Here is a 22638-nt window from a genome sequence, read left to right as displayed (position 1 = left end):
CCTTTTCTAGTCACCGAATCTCTCATATGCTTTCAGTTACCCACACAAAGTGCTGGCGAGAGGAGGGGCATTGCTAGGTACTGTGACAGAAAGATCAAGAAAACAAGGATGCTGAGGGTTTCTTTCAAGAGAGTGTTATGTAAAAAGACAATGAAATGCTTCTCTCTATATAAAAGCCTAAGCAACCGTTATGACAAAATGACTGGAATGGCCAAAATGACTGGTTGCTATGACGCTGACACCCACTGACCATGATGGGACAGATGCTCAACACAGGAGCTTCCCCCAGCCTGAAGGTCCTGATTGCCAATGGGGCCTATCGGCCAACATCCCGGTCCCTCCTGATTGGGGCCATGCCCACCAGAGGCTGGGATGGGAAACCAGGGATGGGAGGTGGCATGGGTGGCAGCAGACACAGCCCCTTTCCCAGAGGGGGCCAAGGTCTGGCTTCCTCCTCGGGGCCAGTGGCCAACCTCCCAGGTCTCTCCTCTCAGAAGGCAGGCTCCTATCGGCCTGCCGCCCACTCACCGTGATGGCAATTGACCTCTACCTCCAACCCTCCTGATATACACCTATCAGCCAACTTCCCAGCCCCTTACCCCCCTGCCAGCAGGTCCCAATCACATGATCAGGGCAGGGCCTAGGGCTGTGATGGGGAATCGGGGGTGGATGGCAATGAACACTGGCAGTGAGGGAAAGAGGAGGGGGGGAAGCAGGGAGATGGGGAAACTGATCAGTCCTGATTGCTGGTCAGGCCTAGGGACCCCACCCATGCATAAATTTCATGCACTGGGCCTCTAGTCTTTAATAAGATGCATGAAAAAGAGAGCATTAACACAAAAAAGAGAACATATCTAAAGATACAGATGAGAATTTTAAAGAATCACAAAAATACTGTGTATAATTTTCTACAGATAAATGCTAACAAACTTTATGAGGTATACTTTATTTACTATAAACTGTATCAATTTACAATACACAGTTTGGCAAGTTTTGAGAGGTTTACATCTGTGAACCCACCTTCAAAAATAAGACATAATATTTCCATTTCCCCCCCAAATTTTTGTGCTTTTGTATGCAGATAGTTTTGAACAGGTTTACCATCAGCTGGACACTTTTATAGTTATGTATAAATTATAAGATGAACCAAAGAAAAAAACAAAACAGAAGGTCTGAATAATCCAGTAGCCATTAAAGTACTAGTTGAATCAGTAATTAAAAACTTCCCTCATCCTCCAAATTAAAGACTCCAAGCCTAAATGGTTATCTCGGTGATTTTAATCAAACCTTCAAGGAAAAGATAAAAGTTTCTATTAAAAACAGCATTTTAGATGCAAGAAAAAGAATAAAAGTAATCTAAGTCATCTACAGATAGTCTTACCTTGCTATTGAAATTGAGCAAGGGGCAGTCTAAGGAAAAATAAATAACTAAACTTGCCTATTAACATGGAGGTATGTGTTTGTTTTGCTTTTTTAAATATATTTTTATTGATTTCAGAGAGCAAGGGAGAGGGAGAGAGAGATAGAAACATCAATGATGAGAGAGAATCATTGGGCATCTGCTTCTGGCACACCCCACACTGGAAATTGAGCCTGCAAACTGGGCATGTGCCCTGACCTGGACTGTGACCTCCTGGTTCATGGGTCTATGCTCAAACACTGAGCCACGCAGTCTAGGCTGTGTGTGCGTGTGCGTGTGCATGTGCGCACGCGCATGTGTGTGTTTTAATCAGAAAATTAAACCCAGCAAGGTATAGAAATACTTTTTTAAATGAGTTTCAAGGGATGTCATAATGAATCATAAACAACTCTTTCTCGAGTTCACATCGGAGCTTCCTCTGGTATGACCTTATCTAATGCAACCAATTTATGCCAATCCCTGCTAACCCCTCTCCTGCTTATGACTTAGTCCATCTCAAATACTATGCTATATTCTTCTCCCATCTCGCCTTCAGTGTATCACCTACCAGCTCAGTATGCAATAGGAGGTCCTCCATGAGGTTACAGCTTCATTCCTTTAGTATTCTTTACTCCATACACTGTGCTCCAGTTTATGTAAACTTCCATAGCCTGAGGCACCACACTTACTGCTTTTGTGTCTTTGCTCCCCCAAAAGCAACTTGAACCTTTGTTGTCCAGTAAGACACCTAATTCAAAGTAGATGCTCTAGGAAAATTGACGGAGAACAGCAGCAGAGAGGGAAGAATACAAAGACCACACACACACACACACACACACACACACACACACACACACACACACACTAAAGAACTTAAAAATCTAATCGAGTAGAAGAGCAAGGGGCAGTGGCATCCAATAGACCAGTGTTATCACATACATTTCAAAGACAGCAAATGAAAGATCCAGGCCCCTGCTCTGACTCCCAGGAGTGACTAACTACTGGGTGATGGACAATCAAAGGTCTGCCGATGTACACGGAATCTCAGGACATTTAACCTTCAGAGAAACAGTATCCTTTTGGAAGCACGAGTAGGAGAAAATGTAACAAATAAGAAATCACATCACAGACACGGAGGAAAAAAAGAGAAAATGAATTTGTTTCTCTTGGGACAAACTTCAAGCAGTCATATCAAAATAAAATGAGGGCTGAAAATGGTTTAAGCAAGAATGTGTCTGCTGTTACCAAATTTTGGGAGGAGATCGGGTCACTCAGGGATACTGGGCGTTAGCAGCTTCCTATGCTTGCCCTCCAGTTTTGCTCCTGGTCCGGTAATTGTGTCCATCAGGCCCTCTTTCCCTCGAAGCCATCCAGTTACACCTCCAGGGCCTGGACCCTGTCTATTCTACGCATCTTCTATCTAGAGTTTCTTTCACCCTCCCAGGCACAAAGTAAGCACTCAGATATGTGATGAATCAGAACATGAGGGGAACTAAAGAGATCTATTTTACACTGATGAGCTCATCGTATTGGTTTGAGAAAAGATGAACTCTTCTCTAAAAAAGAAAATAAATAAATCCAAAACGAACAGACACCAAAAAAAAAAAAGAAAAAATGAAAATCCATACGCTGGCCCCAAGCAGTCTTCTCCTTCTGGCCACAGTAGCATTGCTGCCAAATGGCTGGTCCTACTTTCCCCCGGGCAGTGGGGAGCCAGGCTTTTCACATGGATACCATGGGAACTGGGCCAGCAAAGCCTACCGTCCTCAGAGAAGATCTGGGCGATAATTCAAGCTCTTCTAAAGACAGCGGGGCAAAATACTCAGGCATTCATTCAGTCACCAAGCAAATATTTACCAGGTGCCCTATTTGTAAAGAGGTATTGTGCGGGGCCCATACAGGCTCTGAGTATCTGTGATTAACATAACGCTGGCAGGATGGTCACCATGTGTGTGGATGCCGCTACTTCCTTTGGGGCAGGGTTCCCAAATACAGCCAGTTTAAATAGATTTCTGCGTCATCAGGACATGCTTAAAATAACAAAACCAAGAGCATTCCATAACAGGCCCCAAAGCTAAATATTTTAGTTACTAAGATAATTTTAACTTTAGTCCCACCCATAAACTTTAGGAAGGTTCCTAGAATTTGAGCTCCTTTAGGGTAGGAATAATGTTTGTTTTACTGGATGGATTTCATTATAGACAAGCAAATATTCATTCATTCATTAATCCATTCATTCATTCATTCATTCATTCATGTACTAAGCACTTGTTATGTTTCGGCCATTGTTGATGCACTGGTTATACCAAGGTGAACTAAACAGTTCCTTCCTCATGGGCGAAAGCAGACATCAAATGACAAGGGCAATTAAAAAGCAAATCAATAAATGACCACACTTTCAGGGAGTGGGAAGTGTAATTAAGAAATAAGATTAGGTGATGTGTTGGCCAGTGACAAGGGCAGGGCAGAGGAGCTGCCTGAGACAGGGCATTAGGAGAGGCATGTCTAAGAAGGTCAATTTGAGCTGAGACCTAAAATTACAAAGGAGTCAGCCATGGGAAGCCCTGAAGATAGAGTTTTCAGTGCAGAGACACATACAAGCCAGGGGTGTTCAAGGACTCAGAAGAGGGCCTGTGTGACTGGAATGTGGGGAGTGAGCAGGGCTGGAGGATTGAGAGAAGCCCCCACCCCAGGGCCAGCCAGTCTAGCACCATCCCCTCACAGCACACACCCATCCTGCATCTATGCTGGGCCATACTCAGTGCTGGGTTCTGAAGATAGAGAGTCTATGACACATGATCTCTGAACGCATAATAATCTGGCCACTCAGTGTATATCCTATATAAAAAAAAAAGGCTAATATGCAAATTGTCCCCTCAACCAGGAGTTTGACCAGCAGGCAGATTGGCCAACCACCCATGTCTTCTCCCCCTGGCCAGGCTGGCTGGACCCCACCCATGCACTGGGCCTCTAAAAACACACACACACACACATACACACACACACACACACACACACACACACACACACTGAGTGGCCAGATTATTATGCATTCAGAGATCATAATAATCTGGCCACTCACTGTAGTCCCTGCTACTGAGGAGCTCCAAGGCTAGAGACAGAGACAGGCATGTAACAAACAATCTAAGAAAAACTTTGCATTATGAGAGTCCAGATGAGGGAACGTGGATCATCTAGGAAGGGATCGAGATATCTGTGGATGCTTCTGCGAGGCCTTGACATTTGGGCTGGTACTTGAAGAACAGCAGATGAGTGAAAGTCAGAGAAGGGGACAAGGGCATTCCAAGCAGAGGATTATACTTGCAAAGTGAGGTAAGCAGAGGGGATGATGTAAGGCCCAGCGGGAGCCTGGCTTATAGGAGCTGGGGAGTGGTGGGGATACACCTGATCTTAAGAGTTTGTACCATGATGCTAGAGAGAGGGGCTTTGTCCAGAAGTAATGGAACATGTCTGCTTTGGTCTTAGAACATACCTGCAGCAGCAGCAGCTGTGAAAGGTGAATCAGATGAGCAAAAAAGGCAGGGGCAGAAGTTCAAGTGTGATGACTGCTGCAAGAGTCTGGGGAAAATAGCAGGAGCAGACATGGAATGATGGCACCAGAGGAGAAATACAGCCCTCTGGCTTATAGGTGTAAGGAGAAAGAGAACAAACCAGGGCAGGAGGGAAGAGCCAGTCCAGCATAAATCTAAGCCCTGGAGTCTGACCTGAATATGGCTTTTTTCTGTGTCTTCTTAACACCTGTATTTTATTGGCTCCTTTATTAACACTTGTGCTTTATGCTGAAAGATTTAGTAGTCACTTTTTCCTTCCTTACACCTTCCAAGAGGATTATCTATTACCCCAAATACTGACAGTTACTCATTTCCATTACAAAATAGCCCTGCTTTATAATAGGATCCTCACTGCAATGAGATGAGTATTTGAAATTGAGCCTGAGAAGGAAATGATTCTTGGCAACCCTCAAGAGTCCATGTTTATTGTGGGAGTCTTTACTATGCTATATATTAATGAAATTAGCGTCAAAAACAATGGACATCAAATTGAGATAAAAAAACACACAAACAAACACAACAAACACAGAGCATCTCATCTTACTCATGCTTTCACTCAGTAAGTCCCTTTAAGCAGCAAGCACAGTGCTGGGCGCTTCACAAACGTCTATGAGGATCAATCTTTGGGAGTTTCAAATTCTAGTCAGGGGATATCCAACGCATAAATAATGATGAGATCAGATGTGATATGTGGCATACATACAAGGACAGAACATTTTAAAATTGAAGGAGCGATTACTTCTGGTTGTTGTAATCATGGTGGCTTGATAAAGTTGGAGATGTTTATTTTATTTTATTTTATTATTATTATTATTTTAGAGAATTACAATGATAGCAAGGTGTTTCTTTTCATATATTTTATTGACTTTTTTACAGAGAGGAAGGGAGAGAGAGAGTTAAAAGATCGATGAGAGAGAAACATCGATCAGCTGCCTCCTGTACACCCCCTTCTGGGGATGTGCCCACAACCAAGGTACATGCCCTTGACTGGAATTGAATCTGAGGCCTTTCAGTCTGCAGGCTGATGCTCTATCCACTGAGCCAAACCGGTTTCAGTGAAGTTGGGGATTTTTATAGAGGTATTTCATCAAGTGGGGGGCCAGAGGGATGTGAGGGGCAGAGCGAGTGTTCAGTTTGGCTGAAGCACAAGCCACACAGAAGGAATCAGACAGCTAAGGCTGGAGGAGCCCAGGTCTGAATGGCCCCCTGAGCAGAGGACAGTGCACTGCAGGCTGAAGGGAGGCTGTGAACAGGAACTGGAATGGCTGAGAGTGAGTTTTAAGGAGATTAATCTTGGCAGTAGTAGATAAGCGGCAGATAAGACCGATTAACTGGAAGAGAGATTGGAAACCATTTAGGAGGCTATTGAAATAGTTTAGGACAGCAGTAATGGGAGTCTGAAATGAAGGCAGATGCCTTGAAATAGAAAATAAAGAAGTGGATTAAAGAGGTCCTAGCAAAGGCTTCTCAAGTCACTCTTTCCCAAGAAACAGGAGGACGTGAAGTAGAATTGCTGTTGCTGCTGTTTGGGTCCACAGCTAACTCACATTTGCTATTTTTGAAGATAAATATTTTATCACATGATTTAAGAATGCAGCAGCTTCACAATAGTACCTAGTTGTTTTCTGGGTGGTTCAGAATTTATAAAACCTATTAATCATGCTATTTTTAGAGCATTTCTTAGTTTTTAAGTAAGAATCTTCATTGAAGAAATAATACATATCGGGTAAAATTCCAAATGAACGGTACACAGTATGTGAGACAGAACCTCCACACTTAAAATATCTAACAATCTCTGTCCAATATTTGAGAGGCAACTACTGCTATTACTTTCTAAGACATTGTTCAGAAATGTTTTATGCATTTATTTTATTTTATTTTATTTTATTTTATTTTATTTTATTTTTAAAGTATTACAAATAGTAGTACATATAAAAGCTTAAATACATACCTATATTCTCTTCTTCCCTCTTTGGATCCAATGCTACCATTCTGCTCTTAAATGATTCCCTCCTCTCTGCTTCCAAAACTCTCTCTCTAGTATAGGGTTTCTCAATCATCACAACTGACATTTGGATAACATCTTGTTGTGGGGCTGTCCTGTGCCATGTACATCACAGGTTTATAGAGAGCATCCCTGGCCTCTGCACCGAAAATAGTGTAACACTCCCCAGTTTTGACAACCAAAAAGGCCTCCAGCAGCTGTCAAATATGCCCTGGAGGGCCAATTATCCTGACTGAGGACCACAGCACCAATAAAACATTTCTATCACCCCGTGTTTCATTAAATCCAACTGTTTATGTTCTCTCCCCAAGTCTGTACACTTCTTTAGTGAAGGTATGATATCTTGATCATTTCTTGATTTTTATGACATAGTACTTTGCTCACACTGTCCACTTCACAGAGTTGTTAAATGAAAGAAATAGACATGGTGTTGAATATAATTAATGTTGTATATCTTAAGCACCATGAAATTCTCATTAAAGTAGAAAGTAATAATATGCTAATAAGTTTCCAGGGTAGTTGTGGGGGTTACTACTCAAATGTCATAGACATTTTCATCATTATTGGGAGGCAAAAAACTCAACAGGTGACAAGAATACCAACCATGTAAGGTAGAGCATATGGCGCCAAATAAACGATGCAGGGATCAAATGGTACTGAATTTAGAGGAAGCTTAGAGGCAAGCCTTATGGTTGTGTCAGTAGATAGTTTTTGAATGAATGAATTATTTGTATATTAACATGAGAGAGAGAGAGAGAGAGAGAGAGAGAGAGAGAGAAGAGAGAGAGAGAGAGAGAGAAGGATGTATTAGTTGAGGTGGTTGAAATGCTGAGGCTAAGACTCTGGCAAAACTTGAATTTAAGAATTAAAGAGTTCCCACTGAAAGCTTGAGATACAGGCTTTAGATCTTTCATCAAGGTATCCTGAGGACATGAACAAGGTAGGTTTGGGGCTGTCCAATTCTGGATTGCTTACTGAAGTTTTAGGAATATACGTCCCAAGAAGTGAAATGTGTAAGGTAGCCTCAAGGAAAGCTCTTCTCTCCTTCCCTCCCTTGTTTGTTCCTTCAATGAACATCTACTGTGCCCAGGATGTGTCGGCCCCGTACCAGGAAGGGGAAATGTAGCAGTGAGCAAGGTGCAGAGAATTCAGTTCTGATGGAGGTTTGATCAAACAAGCAGGGACTTCAAATATATCTGATACAATATGAACTCTGAAAGATCCTACCGTTTTTTCTAATCCCCCAACCAGCTGCATTCATAATGTATATCTATGCTCTCATGTCTCTGTACATAGCAAAGGCAATTAAACATTACCTTATAGACCTTCCAGATATGCCAAAAATTTTAAGCTACACTGACCACAATAATTGACTTGCCATTGCAGTGCTACTCCCTCAGGACTGAAAAGCAGCAGACAGTCTATGTGTGTGAAATAATGGCCTAGATGTTTGGGTGGGACAGTGAGAGTGAATCTCTAATCAAACTGAAAATAGAGCCATGGTCACAAAGCAGAATGCAATTATCCAGTGGGAATCTGGCCAGAATGGTAGACAGATTCTCTCAGTTCTTAAGAAAGGGAGCACAGACCTTTAGATTCTACTCCACTTGAGCCATGAAAGTATTTCTGACTCAAGTTCAAAGGCCCCCTTTACCTTTAGCATCTCCACCAGTACCACCTTCTTGACAATCTCATGGAAGAGTTCAGAACCTCAGTCGCTGGATGTGAGTCATGAAAACCTTTACTCAAGGGAAATTCACTTCCTTCGTGTGCATAGCAGACATTTAGAGAAGCTTATTAGTGTTTCACAATGTAAGCTCTCTAAATAAGGGGTGGAAGATGTGGCATCGGAAACCTCAATATCATCTCACTCCTGGAAGTTCAGTGCGGCTTAGAAAACAGTCTGCTAAGTCCTACGTCTGGGAGGGCAAGGCTTTCTTGATTTGTAGACTCCTTGAGAATTTACTGAAAGCAATGAATGTGCTATCCCAGTGTTCTCTCTCTCTCTTCCTCCCTCTCTTTCTCCCAGTCTTTAATAGGAAGGCACACTATATGTAATTTCAGGGATGAAGACCTTTGAATTCAGTCCATGGGTCCTTACACTCCAGGTTTAGAAGCTATTACTTGGCCAGCTTGATTGTCTGTAGGTTGCTACTTCAGGAGAAGAAAACTGAATTCTCTCCTGCAACTCAAGAACTGCTAAGAAAATCTACCACCTCAGCTCTCTCTAGATCAGTGTTTTTCAACCTTTTTTGGGCAAAGGCACACTTGTTTCATGAAAAAAATCACGAGGCACACCACCATTAGAAAATGTTAAAAAATTTAACTCTGTGCCTATATTGACTATATATAAAGTAATTCTCTTGAATAGGAATCAAATAAACACAAAGAAAGTATTTTATAATCACTTTATTATGAAATATTAAGTAAACAAAATAGTGAAAAATTATAAAATTCTTGTCTTGTCTGCACCTACAGCACACCAGGCAACATCTCGCAGCACACTAGTGTGCTGCGGAACAGCGGTTGAAAAACGCTGCTCTAGATGGAGAATTTGGTTCAAAACATAGCATATAAAGAGGTCTTACATGTTGAGTTTCTTTTATCTTGTGATATATTTGACTTTATCTCATAAAAAACAGATTGTTTTTATTTTCTGCTTTATAGAAACGATAGAAGACAATCATTGTATAAGTTAAGTCTCAAACTCACGGGTAGCTTAATTCTATGATAAATATCTTGGGGTTGGCTACTTAAAGGTATTTTCAAAAAGATTTTGCATATTCTAAGTACTTTAATGTTAGTAATATAGTATGATATTTTACAATGAACAAATTAGGGCAACTTAATCATATTATTTCAAGTGAATTTTGTTTTCTTGGGATATTTAAAATAAATTACTTAACATCTAACATGCTGGGTATGTTTTGAAGCTACTTCTTCAAAACCAATGTTTTTTATTGAAGACTTAAAATAATATTTACATCATCTCACTAAGTACTATTTTAAAAAGTATTTAGTTCTCACAGTAGAAACTCATTTATCATCTCTTCCTCCTTTCTTTTCTCTATGATTTATTATTTCCAGACATATTGAGATATTCGATCAACACATTTATTGATTACGTACTCTGCAAGGCATTGGATCTGATGATATGGGAAGTTCAAAGATAAGACAGGTCTTCTGGAGACTATAATCTATTTTTAAAGATAAAACATGAACCAGGATAATATAAACTTAATGTTTTGACTATATTTATAAATTTGCTTATAGAAGTTAAACATAGTTATTATATTTATCTGGAAAATATACTTTATCTCAGAAATCCACAATAAATAGATAATTAAACATCCCTTTAAAAAATTTTTATGAAACAACATAAGAGAAAAAGAGATGAGAGAAAAACATCGATCGGTTACTTCCCATACACACCCAGACTGGGAATTGAACTTATAACCTGGGTATGTGCCCAGGCCAGGAATTGAATCTACCCATTTCCAGTGTATGGAATAATGCTCCAACCAACCAAGGCATAAGGGCCAGGGCAAAATCGCTTTTTTTTTTTTTTTAAATTGGTGTTTGTTTCCTACCAGTCAAGGCTGTCAAATTTGCATTTTTGGTGAAAACTTCAGTTATTCCAAGAGCCTTCAAAACATCTTTTAAATCAATTTCCTGTTCCACTGTGAACCTGGAGAACACAAGAGGGAAAATCAGTCACTGCATATTTGAAGTATTCCTTTACAGTATCTTGTTTCCTTGGACGAGAATAAAATGTTAGATATGTAGATGTTTAAAGCCTGTTTTATGAGAGAAAATTTATACTAAAACTGGCTTTTGACTGCAAATAATATTTGATTGTGGGAGGTCTCAAATGGAATAATGTAACAGGAGAGTATTAAATTAAGTAGGGAAATACATAATAAGGACACAATACCATAATATATGGTGGAATAAATGAGTTTTGAGATAAAAAAATAATTAGCATAGTATTATGTAAAATTTGTACATAAATAGTTTTCTTTTTTTTTTAAATATTTGTTATTGATTTTTCACAGAGAGGAAGAGAGAGGAATAGAGAGTTAGAAACATCAATGAGAAAGAATCATCGATCAGCTGCCTCTTGCACACTCCCTACTGGGGATGTGCCCGTAACCAAGGTACAAGCCTTTGACAGGAATCGAACCCGGGACCTTTCAGTCCCCAGACTGATGCTTTATCCACTGATCCAAACCGGTTTTGGCTGTACATAAACAGTTTTTAAGTCCTTTGACCTATACTATTATATATATATTTAAGCTGGTAATGATTAATCACGTATTTCCCCAAGATGCTTCATTCCATTTTTAGTATCCTGGTCAACTTTCTACCCAATGAAAAAAATTAAATAAGAGCCAAGTTTTGCTATAAAATGAATATATCCAGCATTTCAACTCCATGTAACTCACAGAAAGAAAACATAACTATCATGTTTAAAAATATGTATGTTTTCACTTATATTAACCTCTAGGACATAAGCCTGTTTTCATGGTAGCATCCCACAAAAATTGTTAATCAATGAAAGTGAGTTAAAAATTATATCTTAAAAACTATGCATTTTTATAATTATACAGAAATTTTAAAATCAAGAATAATAGATCTTTTTGTTCCAATGAATTAGTATACATAATATACTATATGATTTATGACACATAATTGTGCCTCATTTTTGTAAAAATAAATACAACATTATTTAAAAATGTAGAAATATGAACAGTGGTCATAAACAGAACATTAATTTAAAAAATGGTTTTCACAGAAAGCCAGATTGTTACTAAACGAAATCTCTCCCAAACCAATGAATTGTATGAATTGTAGCATTCATCTTACTAATAAAAGATATGGACCAAACATGGGTGAATTAACAAACAAATGCATTTGTTAAAAGCAAAGAGTTTTAATACTTTCTTTAAAAAATATATATATACATATATATATTTTTAAGAAAGTATTAAATATATTATTGATTTTTACAGGAAGGGAAAGGGATAGAGAGTAAGAAACATCGATGAGAAAGAAACATCAATTAGCTGCCTCCTGTGTATTTACTACTGAGAATGTGCCCACAACCAAGGTACATGCCCTCGATTGGAATCGAACCTGGGACCCTTCAATCCACAGGCCGACACTCTGTCCACTGAGCCAAAGCAGTTAGGGCTTAATACTTTCTATAAAAAGTGAAAACAACTGGTTAGAACTAAATGTGCCTCCTGATCAATGTGGATGAAAACATAAATTTTAGGCAATGACTGTGTACCTAACAGAGCTAAGTGCGATAGTCACTAACCGTCTCAGCATCACTTCTGACCTCCGGTTTTAAGAAGAGTGACAAGGGAATGATTGCTATCAATGAGACAGACACCAAGAGGAGTGATTAGTTTTAGCAGGTCTATGTTTATGAAAAAATCAGAGCAAAAGACAAGGAAATGTACAGCAAACATACTAAACTAAGTACTAACTTTTATCTATATACCACATTTTAACTTGGACTTAATGCTTTTATTTTTTTTACAAAAAGTAGATATCCATTATAAAACTACAAAAGGGGATGAATAGGAAATTATGGAATATCTTAGAGAATACATTTGATGACTTGATTAAGGTTTTTGTATGTGTGCTTTATTATCATTATTAATTTATTTTTGATCACTTATATGGAGCTTACTATATATTATAAGAGTAGAAAAAACAGTAATATAAAAAACAGTAGAAAAACTGCAGCCCTTTGAAGTAGGTATTGGTATTATTATTATTATTATTATTATCATTATTATCCATAGTTAAAAGAAGAAGAAACTGAGGGCAGAAAGATGAAATAACCTGACTAGGCCAAGCAGCTAAATAAAAGGCAAGACTGGTCAGGGTCCAAGTGGCACGGTATTTTCCTGATTCTCCTAAAATAGAAAGGAAAGGGAGATGTCAGGATGGAATTCTTTTTACCTCTTAAAATTAACTTGTTTGTTTCGCAATTCTGAGGCCGGCTGTTTTGGTGAGGACAGCAATTTAGCCAGACTTACGTGGGTAAGTTCCTTGATTTCCATATGCCTCAGTTTTGGCATATGGAAAATGGCAATAATAATAATAATACCCACTTCATAGCACTGTTGAGGGGATTAAGTGAGATTTCTCAGTCTTATGATGGTGTTGGCATGTAGCAGGCATGTGATAAATGGCAATACTGTTAATGGTTCTTATTATATTGAAATTATGTATAATAGTCACATTATTATACTGTTAAGATGTGTGAATTTACATTTTAGTGGTGATGAAGTAACTTGATTAAGTAGCTGTATTAATCCCTGCTATTTTTCACTGCAAATTAGTCAAATCTAGTATCTTTTTTTCATTTTAATATTTGTAGTATCTGCATAGGACAAAACACATAGGTGGAAGTGAAATCAAATCATGAGAATGTTGTTCTTAATATGAAGACAGGATGTAAACTATTTCCATTTATTCATTCATCCTCTTCCTCATCAAGCTATTCAAGAATACCTATTATTCATTTAAAATATATTCCCCCCTTAATACAGACTAATATTAATATAAATATTCATTACCTTTTTTTATACTGAGTGCTTACTATCTCACAGGCATTATGTGGATCCTTTTATGTACAGTCTTTTCTTTAATCATCCCCATGACAATCTCATACAACCCTATGATACAGGGATTATCTCTAGTCCACAAAAGAGCCCCCAAAAGCTAAGCAACTTGCCCTAGTCACACAGCCAACAGGTCATCAAATGAGGGTATGAATTAAGGTCTTTCTGACTGCAAAGCCCCCCAAGACTAATCACTATAATTACAACAATGGTTTATTTAAAAACAACAGCAGGCAGATTTTATATTTCACCCACTGAATTTAAGAATAAAAGGCCAAACTCTACTTTAAAAAAATACCAAAGGCATGCCTGCTTTAATAAAGGCATACAATGAAATGGCATATCTGCACCTTTTTATCTGAAGAAGTTGAAGAAGTATATGGAGGGCAGAAGCATCAGAGACTGAGTAGATATGTGGAGCAAATGTTACAAAAAACAAATATATTTTACCTTTAATAAAATTTATAAGTAATTAAGAAACCAATCAAAGCCTTTGTCGAAGAACCTAATTAAAAACCATTCGGTTAAAGAACAAAATCAAATGGCTTATGCATTAATTTTCTTTTATAAACATGAAACTGAAGTGCTTTATTAGTAGGCAATCATTTCAAAATAACAACATGGGTCCCAGCTACATAATAGTAACAGAGAATCACTTATATCCTTTGATTTCTCTCTGGTCACAACTGATAAATCTGAGCCTACAAAATGATAGAATGGAAAGACATTACAGCCAGGGACCTCTGCCTTCCAAGTATTACGATACTGGATTTTGATTTTAGAAAACTCTTCTTATACCTAAGCTACATCAGTAAATACTGAAGAGCCAGAGCATGTAATGAAGAGAGGGATGTTCATGAGAACCAGTTTTTAAAACTTGTGCTTAGATACAACCAATGGACATAAAACTCTGGGGAGAGAGGGGATGTCTGGGAGGGAGGGAGGGGGGAAAATCAATAAAATATGTAAAAATAAATAAATAAATGTTAAAAAAATAAAAAAAAATAAAGCAAATGGGAAAATTAAAAAAAATAAAATAAAAAAAATAAAACTTCTACTTAGAGAAAAATATATATAAGACTACCAATAGGTTAACAGAAGATAAATACTAGTATTTAAATTGTACATTGAGCCCAGTCGATGTGGTTCAGTGGCTGAGCATGGACCTATGAACTAGGATGTCACAGTTCAATTACCGGTCAGGGCACATATATCTATACTAATAAAAGCCAGAGTGGTCCTTGTGTCCTTGTGCAATATCCTCAAGTCATCATAAGATGGCCACCACAAGATAGCCGGCAGGGGAGGGCAGTTGGGGGTGACCAGTTCTGCAGGGTAAGGCAGTTGTGGGCGATCAGGCCAGCAGGGTAACAGTTAGGCATCAATCAGGCTAGCAGGGGAGTTGTTAGGGGGCAATCTGTCAGGCAGGCAGAAGTGGTTAGGGGCAATCAGTCAGGCAGGTAGGTGAGCAGTTAGGAGTCAGCAATCAGCAGTCCCGGATTGTGAGAGAGATATCCAACTGTTGGTCCTACTGCAGGATTGGGCCTAAACTGGCAGTCAGACATCTCCCAAGGGGTCCCAGATTGAAGAGAGTGCAGGTTGGGCTGAGGGATACCTCCATAGCCCTGCACAAATTTCGGGCATTGGGCCTCTAGTATATCTATATTAGCCAAACTATTTTTGTTACCATGGGTAAATTGGAAGACAATCTGACAATTTCATTTAAATCTTAGAGATGTATGCTTGTGCACAAACCTTGTGGAATTCCACTGGATTTGGCAATATCACATAATTATAGCAATCTTACTGTCTTCTAAGCAGACTTCTTGTATTTTGGATAAAAATACACTTTAAATTTACTATCTGATTCCTGTAAGATTTATTGTTTGGGAGGGGGGGTTAACACAAATACAAAAGTTAATGTCCCATCTTTCTTCTCCAATGCCCTGAAATACCCTATACCTCTTAAGGAAAGCATTTTACAGCTTTCTGTATAAAATGTAGTATAACAGAAAGTAAAGTACTTATCAAGCAGAACAAGAATTGGTCAAATTACAGAAATGCAAAGCTGCATTTTTTGGGTAATAATTTCCATACGAATAAAATTACACAAACCATTTAGACAGACACTTGAGTGAACCTAGAACACAGCTATCAGAACAATGTTACCTTTGCTAAAATTGGGTCACATAAGTCATTACCTTTATCGAACATTTTGTGGTCCTAATGCTGTAAAATGGAGGGGGTGGACAGTTTCCCATTGATTATTACTGACACATTAGTATTTGAAAATAGCCAATCTCTTGTAAAGGGAAACTAAATTTATCTTTCCTCTCATTTAGCCTCCCTCTGTGTGCATTAGCCATGCAGAGGGAGAGTTCACAGAATTTCTACAGAAATGGATACATGGTAATCAGCTGTGCCTACTTTAGTAACAGGCATTAATATGAGCAAGCAAGCTAAACTATTTCATAATTGAAGAGTATCTCTTAGAATATGAAAAAATTAATTTTCTTCTGCAGCCACGTTCAGTTTCTCAGTGGCTAGAACCTGGAGGCCACATTTTCTAGTGAATACGGTTGAATTAGAACATGTGATATGTCAGCATTCATTTACAATTCTGCTACAGTTCTCCTAAGTAACTTTGCATCCTCACAGAATTAAGCATTTGGAGATGCTGCACTTAATGCATGAAATTCAATAGGGAGAGCATTAGCACTGTACTGATGTTCTCATATTATCAAAAAGAATTCATGTCCGGCTGATGTGACTCCATGGTTGAGCATCAACCCATGAACCAAAAGGTCACGGGTTTGATTCCTAGTCAGAGCACATGCCTGGGTTGAGGGCTCAATCGATCCCCAGTAGCGGGTATGCAGGAGACAGCTGATTGGTGATGTTTCTATCTAATGATGTTTCTATGCCTCTCCTTCCTATTTCCCTAAAAACCAATAAAAATAATTGAAATAAAGAGGAATTCATTCTAAAATTCAAGGAAAAAATGTAAGATTAATAATAAAGGTCTCTGGATGAGAGTTTAGATCTGATTTAGATATTTAAATTTAGTTAATGTTCAAAAGTAAATTCTTTTAGAGTTAAGATATATTGTTTATATATTCAGTGTGTATACATCAATTATATAAATACTAGAGGCTGGGTGCATGAAATTCTTGCACTGGAGTGGGGGTATCCCTCAGCCCAGCCTATATCCTCTCCAGTCTGGGACTCCTGGGATTGCCGTCAGACATCCCTCTTGCAATCTGGGATTGCTGGCTTCTAACCACTCACTTGCCTGGTAGCCTGATTGCTCCTAACCACTCTGCTTGCCAGGCTGATCGCACCCTAACCACTCCCCTGCTCACCTAATTGACACCTAACTACTCCCCTGCTAGCGCAATTGCCCCCAAATGCCCTCCCCTGCCAACCATATTGTGACAACATGGGGGCGACCATCTTGTGACACAATGGCATGAGGGTCTATTTGCATATTACCTCTTTATTGTATAGGATATATACATATATACACACACACACATATATATGTATATTATATGGTCTTAGCTTTATTTGTTAGATATTCACTGGCTACCTCTTTCTCCCTGAGCATAGACATAGTGGAAACTTGCTACATAAATGTATTATCATGGAAAGTTATGCACAATTAATATTTTATCAAAAAAAGAAATAAATATTTGGAGTATGAATACTTTAATTTTTATATGTGGACTAAGAAATGTATGGCTATATGTTATGTATGGGTGAATATATCTTTCTAGCCAAACCTGTCTATAGTTCCAAATAATCTCCATCAATATAAAATAAACACCAGCTAAGTTTTTTGAGAAAAAAAAAAGCATTTATATAAGATAACTTTTAAATAATTCCTAAAATCAGAATATGAATGAAGGTTTAGTAATTCAACTTTAATACTAATATCTTACTTATCATTTTTCAATGTTCATGTTAATTAATCATATTTGTATGATTTTCTTAATATGGAATGAATGTTAGAACTGTACTTCTACATACACACATACAAATATATTTATCTGTTGTTTATTTGCATGTCTTGTTTTCTAGTCCAGAATTTACACACTATGGTTGCTTATAAACTTGTTTTTTATAAGTTGCTTATAAACTGGTCTCACTCCCCTACTAGGTTTTAAGGTATTCAAGAACAGAATGAATATCTTTAGTTGGGTTTCATTTTGCAAACACATTTCTACCATGGGGGAGAGATCTGACTGTAGAAAAACTTACAGAAGTAAAGTAAGACTTACAAAAAGGTAATTTCATTGTGGGTGGTAGCGTAAATATCTTGTCACAATAGGGAGATGCATAAGTGAGGACAAAGTGAGGGTCAGCTGCTCATAAGAGAACTCATGGAAGGCTTCCTAAAAATGGTAGCAGAGCTGTACCCTAAAGCTTAAGTATATAAATCTGGCAAAGCAATGTAAAGAGGGCATTTTAGGTCAATGCAAACAATATGCATAGAGACCCAGAGACATGAAAAGAGCATGATGCCTGTGGCATAAATACAAGCACACAGATAGTACATGCTACCAGATGTTTGCTGTGCCAGGGGCCAGAGGTAGGGTTGAGGAAGAGAATGATACTAAGTACATCAAGGCCCTGATTGGACCTTACTCTTTTGGCCACAGGGAGAATTTTATGCTTCTTTCTGTTTCCTACTGGTTGTATCTTGGCACCTAGCACAGGGGCTTGCTTGTTCTTTGTAAGAGATTATTTTTCTAGCTATAATCAACTTTAAGTATTAATGAAATACAGAAGACTGTCACTGCAAATTATATTCAGAGACAATCTATTGGAAAATCTATTAAAATGAATTAAGAATATTGACTCATATCTGAAACTAGGTGTTGGCAAATTGTACTGACTAAATCAATAAGTGAGCCTGTGTCTCTGGGCAGGACCACATGAGAATTAAAGAATACTTTGAAAAAAGGAGGAGAAGAAAAGAAGAATTAGAGGAAGAAGGGGAAAAGGAGGAGGGGGAAGGAAGAGGAAGAACAGAGGAGGAGGAGTAACAGGAGGATGAGAGAGGACAGAATAGGACTAGTAACAGGAGGAGGAGAGTAACACAAGACTTAAAATTCAAAAGTAATGGCAAACGTTTCCCTAGGTCAGAATCTTCATTGTATCCCTCCCTCCATGCTCTCAGAGGAAGTCACACAGGAACCACTCACCTGGGCAGGTACACTTCCACTTTCTGCTTCTTCACAGAGTTCGCCCATTCTTCAATCAGCTGTGCTTTGAGCAGTGGCTCCAGAGTGGCCAGTGGAACTTCCTGTCTGGACAACACCAGCATCATACTTATCTCATCTCCCTCATATGGTATTTCCAGGACTTGGTAGATACCACCAGCTTCATTGGAGCCGTCACTAAATTCTCCTAAAAAGAAAAGACATGTGATAAAAGGGCCCATGTCAGAGCCGAAATAATAGGTTTAAATTTGTTACAACTTTTTAAAAAATAGTATATACAATATAAGAAATGTTGGCATCCAAGAAAAAAGAAGGTTTGTTTAAAAACAGACCTTGAAATTCAAGTGAATCCCAAGTCCTGCAAAATTTATTTATTTTAGAAATCCCAGAATTAGTTCACATTGGCCCTAACATGTTTTCTAGACTTAGTTTATATTTTAAGATGATATTTCAAATAAATATAGATATTAAGGATATTATTAGAAACAATGAAATGTTCTGGGTAGAAAAAGAAAGTCCTGAATCCTATACCACATTTACCGATAGCCACCTGATTACTAAGAAGGAAAAATTGACCATGTAATACCTGGTACTCTATTAATACCACAACTAAAAGTTTTGAGGCAAAGGTAGCATAGCTAAAATAAAACCCATTGCTTTCTACAATAGCTATATAGTGTGTTTGTGGTGATAATCACCTTCAGATTAGGTAATTAGGTAAATTAGATAATTGGCTTTGTGTTCTATAAACTTAAACTAAATTGACAAGGCTTTCATACAAAGCTGAGGCAGTCTTTAAAATAAATGGTCCTGCCACAACTTTATAATTGTCCTCATTTTTCAAAAAAAAAAAAAAAAAAAGTAATGCTTTTGTTGTGAATATTTTCCTATAATTGATCTAGGGCTCTTAAACTTCACATTAATCATTCCAATTCTCAAATAAATAGGTATTTTCCTTTTTAGTTTTTGCAGTTTAACTTGATTACCTGTGATTATAATGCTTTACTTTTACAATGTATTGGTAAATAAAATAAGCTAGTAGTTATAACATATACTTAGCTTATAGTTATATTTCTGCATAACAACAAACTCTTACAGCTTAACACAAGGTGTAGGAAGGATTCACACCCAAGACTTCTACAAAGTTTAATGAAACATCTTTGAAAATAACGCAAAAATACTGAATTGTATCATAAATTATAGACACTAAATAAATAAAACTATGAATAAATAATTTTGTCTGCCATACATACATAGGTGTGAAAGCAAAATTTCAAAAAAATGATTGTAATTCAAAAAGTTATAAAGTGTCAAATCAAGAGCTGGGTGAAACATATGGACCAGTGGAAACCATACCAGAGCCTATGGCTTTTTTTAGTAAATAAATAGTCTTACCCAAGAATTTTTATGTGAACAAAGTCACTTTGTAGGTGTGATAAAATGTATAAATGAATGAAATGTATTAAAGAGCTGTCACTGCACATAATATTCATAATATTCACTCAGGATCTAATTAGAGGCTTGGAAAATGGAGCTAAGAAAATTTAGTTTAAACTAAATTGACAAGAACTTTAAGTACTGAATATTTCATGTTCTTTCTTAAAAATTTGTCAAGCCATAGCCAGTGTGGCTCAGTTGGTTGAGCATCATCCTATGCACCAAAAGGACACTGGTTCGATTCCTTTTTAGGGTACATGCCCAGGTTTTGGGTTCGATCCCTGGTCCGGGTACTTATGGAAGGAAACTGATCGATGTCTCTCTCTCTCTCTCTCTCTCTCTCTCTCCTCTTCCTCTCTCTCTAAAATAAATAAAAACATATTTTAAAAAAGAAATGTGTTGATATACCTCAAAAAGAGAGAAATAAAAGCCAAAAAGTCATACCGTAATAAAATTCTCCTTGTTGGTACATCATTGGAATTTGGACTTCACTTTCATCATCTTTAGTGAAAGAAAAGGTTCTAGTATTTTCAGGTCTAAATTGTGACTTCCAGTTACCCTTGAAATAGACAGCATTGATGAGGGCCAGATGAGTGACAGCGGCAAAATCTCTTGGGGATACCAAATCTTTCAACAGACCTATTCAGGAAAAATAAATGGATGAAAATTATATTAAATTAGAAATGAAAGGGGACCAAAGATTATCAAATTACCATCCGACAGAGTGATTCAGAAAAACTCTATACCGTTACTAAATTTGTAATAAACCTTAAAAATACCTTACTTTCAAAAGACAAATGTTAGACACAGACATACACACATATACACACACAATTATAGCTTAAGGGGATCTAAAATAGCCACAACACCTAATATAACGTGTTGATACATGCACCAACTGCAGAACTACCTGCAGCAGAATCTCAGGCTTCAACCCTTCCTAGTTGCAACTGATGCATGTAACACTCAGCACAGAATAAGCACTAAATAAATGGTGCAATGTTTATTCTTGAACATTGTACATTGTACCAAATTTTGCTCTGTATTCTCTCGTTTTATTAACTACTGCACTTCTGAGTTTATGGAGGTACTTCATTTTTGGGGATTGATAGGAATATGGCATGTCATCAGGATTTTTTGTTGCTGTTTCAACATAAAATTTAATAGATTAACATTAATTGGGGGGTTTGACAATATAAATTAATTTAATGAACAGCTGTGGTAAAACTATGTTAAATTTTGTCTCATTTTTTTTAATTCTTTCATTTTTTATCCTAAAATTAGAAAATAGAATTATAAAATATGAAACATTTGGAAACGGAAATACGCTTAGAATACATGAGTTAAAAATAAAATTTTAAATTAATACATCTCTTTCTAATTTCTTTCCACTTGTTTGTGCTTAAAGTGGGCTGCTCTTTTTAAAAGAAATCTTATACAATTTTTTGATTACCAATCAAGTCTTGTTGTTTAAAAGCCAACAAAAAAAATCTTTAAACTCCAACTTTTAACTTTCTTATTTTATTTTAATCATAAGATAGCCGCCACCAACTGTCATTCTAATCAGTATCTAATTTATTAAAGAACTCAAGCAAAGTTCCATACTAAAGTTACTACATAGGAAAAACCCATCAACTGGGGAGCGTTAATCAATCAGATCAAAATTCTAGGCAAGGCAAAAGACTAAACTTACTAGTATTTCTCAAATGTTTATTCATCAGCAGTGTTTCTAAAAAGACTTTAATCTATGTAGAATGATTATTAGACACTTAACTAAATTCTATATAATATACAAAATAGAAAAGGAATGAGGAGACAAATAATTGCAGGGATAAGAGAGAGTCAAAACAAAGCTATTTGAGAAAGAAAAGAAGCAAATGACATACTATTTGTGTTATTCTCCACCCACTTATTGATGTGGTTGGCCACAGCAATATTTTGACTGAAGTCCACATGATTTACTTCCGCATTAAAATATTTTTTCATCATTTGCAAAAATTCATCATTTACGTGAAATTCGTTTTGCACAAAGAGGGAACTGGCAATTTTCAGCACATACTGGCTCTTTTCAGCAGTGGCCATGTTAGAAAAATCCTTCAAGAAAGGAAACTCTTCACCTGAAAAATGATAGAGTAAGTTTAATAGAGGAACAAACAGAGAATGTACGGGGCAGTACAAACATATCCAACAGGCCTATAGGAAAAGCACTTGCTTATTCTCCACATTGACATGGAAAGAAAGTTCAATATTTCTGTGATTTCTAGACGTTCATCAGTTTTGAACTTTAGTGTTACCAACTGATATTATTTTTCATTTTAATTGATATCTTGGTAGACTCTCTCAAGTAAAGATTTTTTTG

General features: G+C 37.4%; 1 protein-coding gene across 3 annotated transcripts in view; it reads right to left on the bottom strand.

Annotated features, from left to right (window-relative positions):
• Window positions 1–22638, bottom strand: part of SERPINI1 (serpin family I member 1) — a 76804-nt gene that overhangs the window by 4280 nt on the left and 49886 nt on the right. For all 3 annotated transcript variants that reach the window (XM_036444028.2, XM_045583655.1, XM_036444029.2), the window contains 4 exons: window positions 22166–22396; window positions 20724–20918; window positions 18825–19029; window positions 10567–10664 (listed from right to left, as the gene is read on the bottom strand). In XM_036444028.2, the coding sequence (XP_036299921.1) occupies window positions 10567–10664; window positions 18825–19029; window positions 20724–20918; window positions 22166–22396 (729 nt within the window). The remainder of the gene's footprint in view (window positions 1–10566; window positions 10665–18824; window positions 19030–20723; window positions 20919–22165; window positions 22397–22638) is intronic.

Source organism: Pipistrellus kuhlii, unplaced genomic scaffold (genome assembly GCF_014108245.1).
Source record: "Pipistrellus kuhlii isolate mPipKuh1 unplaced genomic scaffold, mPipKuh1.p scaffold_m20_p_2, whole genome shotgun sequence".
Classification (NCBI taxonomy): domain Eukaryota; kingdom Metazoa; phylum Chordata; class Mammalia; order Chiroptera; family Vespertilionidae; genus Pipistrellus; species Pipistrellus kuhlii.
Note: the sequence above shows the minus strand (reverse complement) of the source record. Positions and strands in the feature narration are given on the sequence as shown.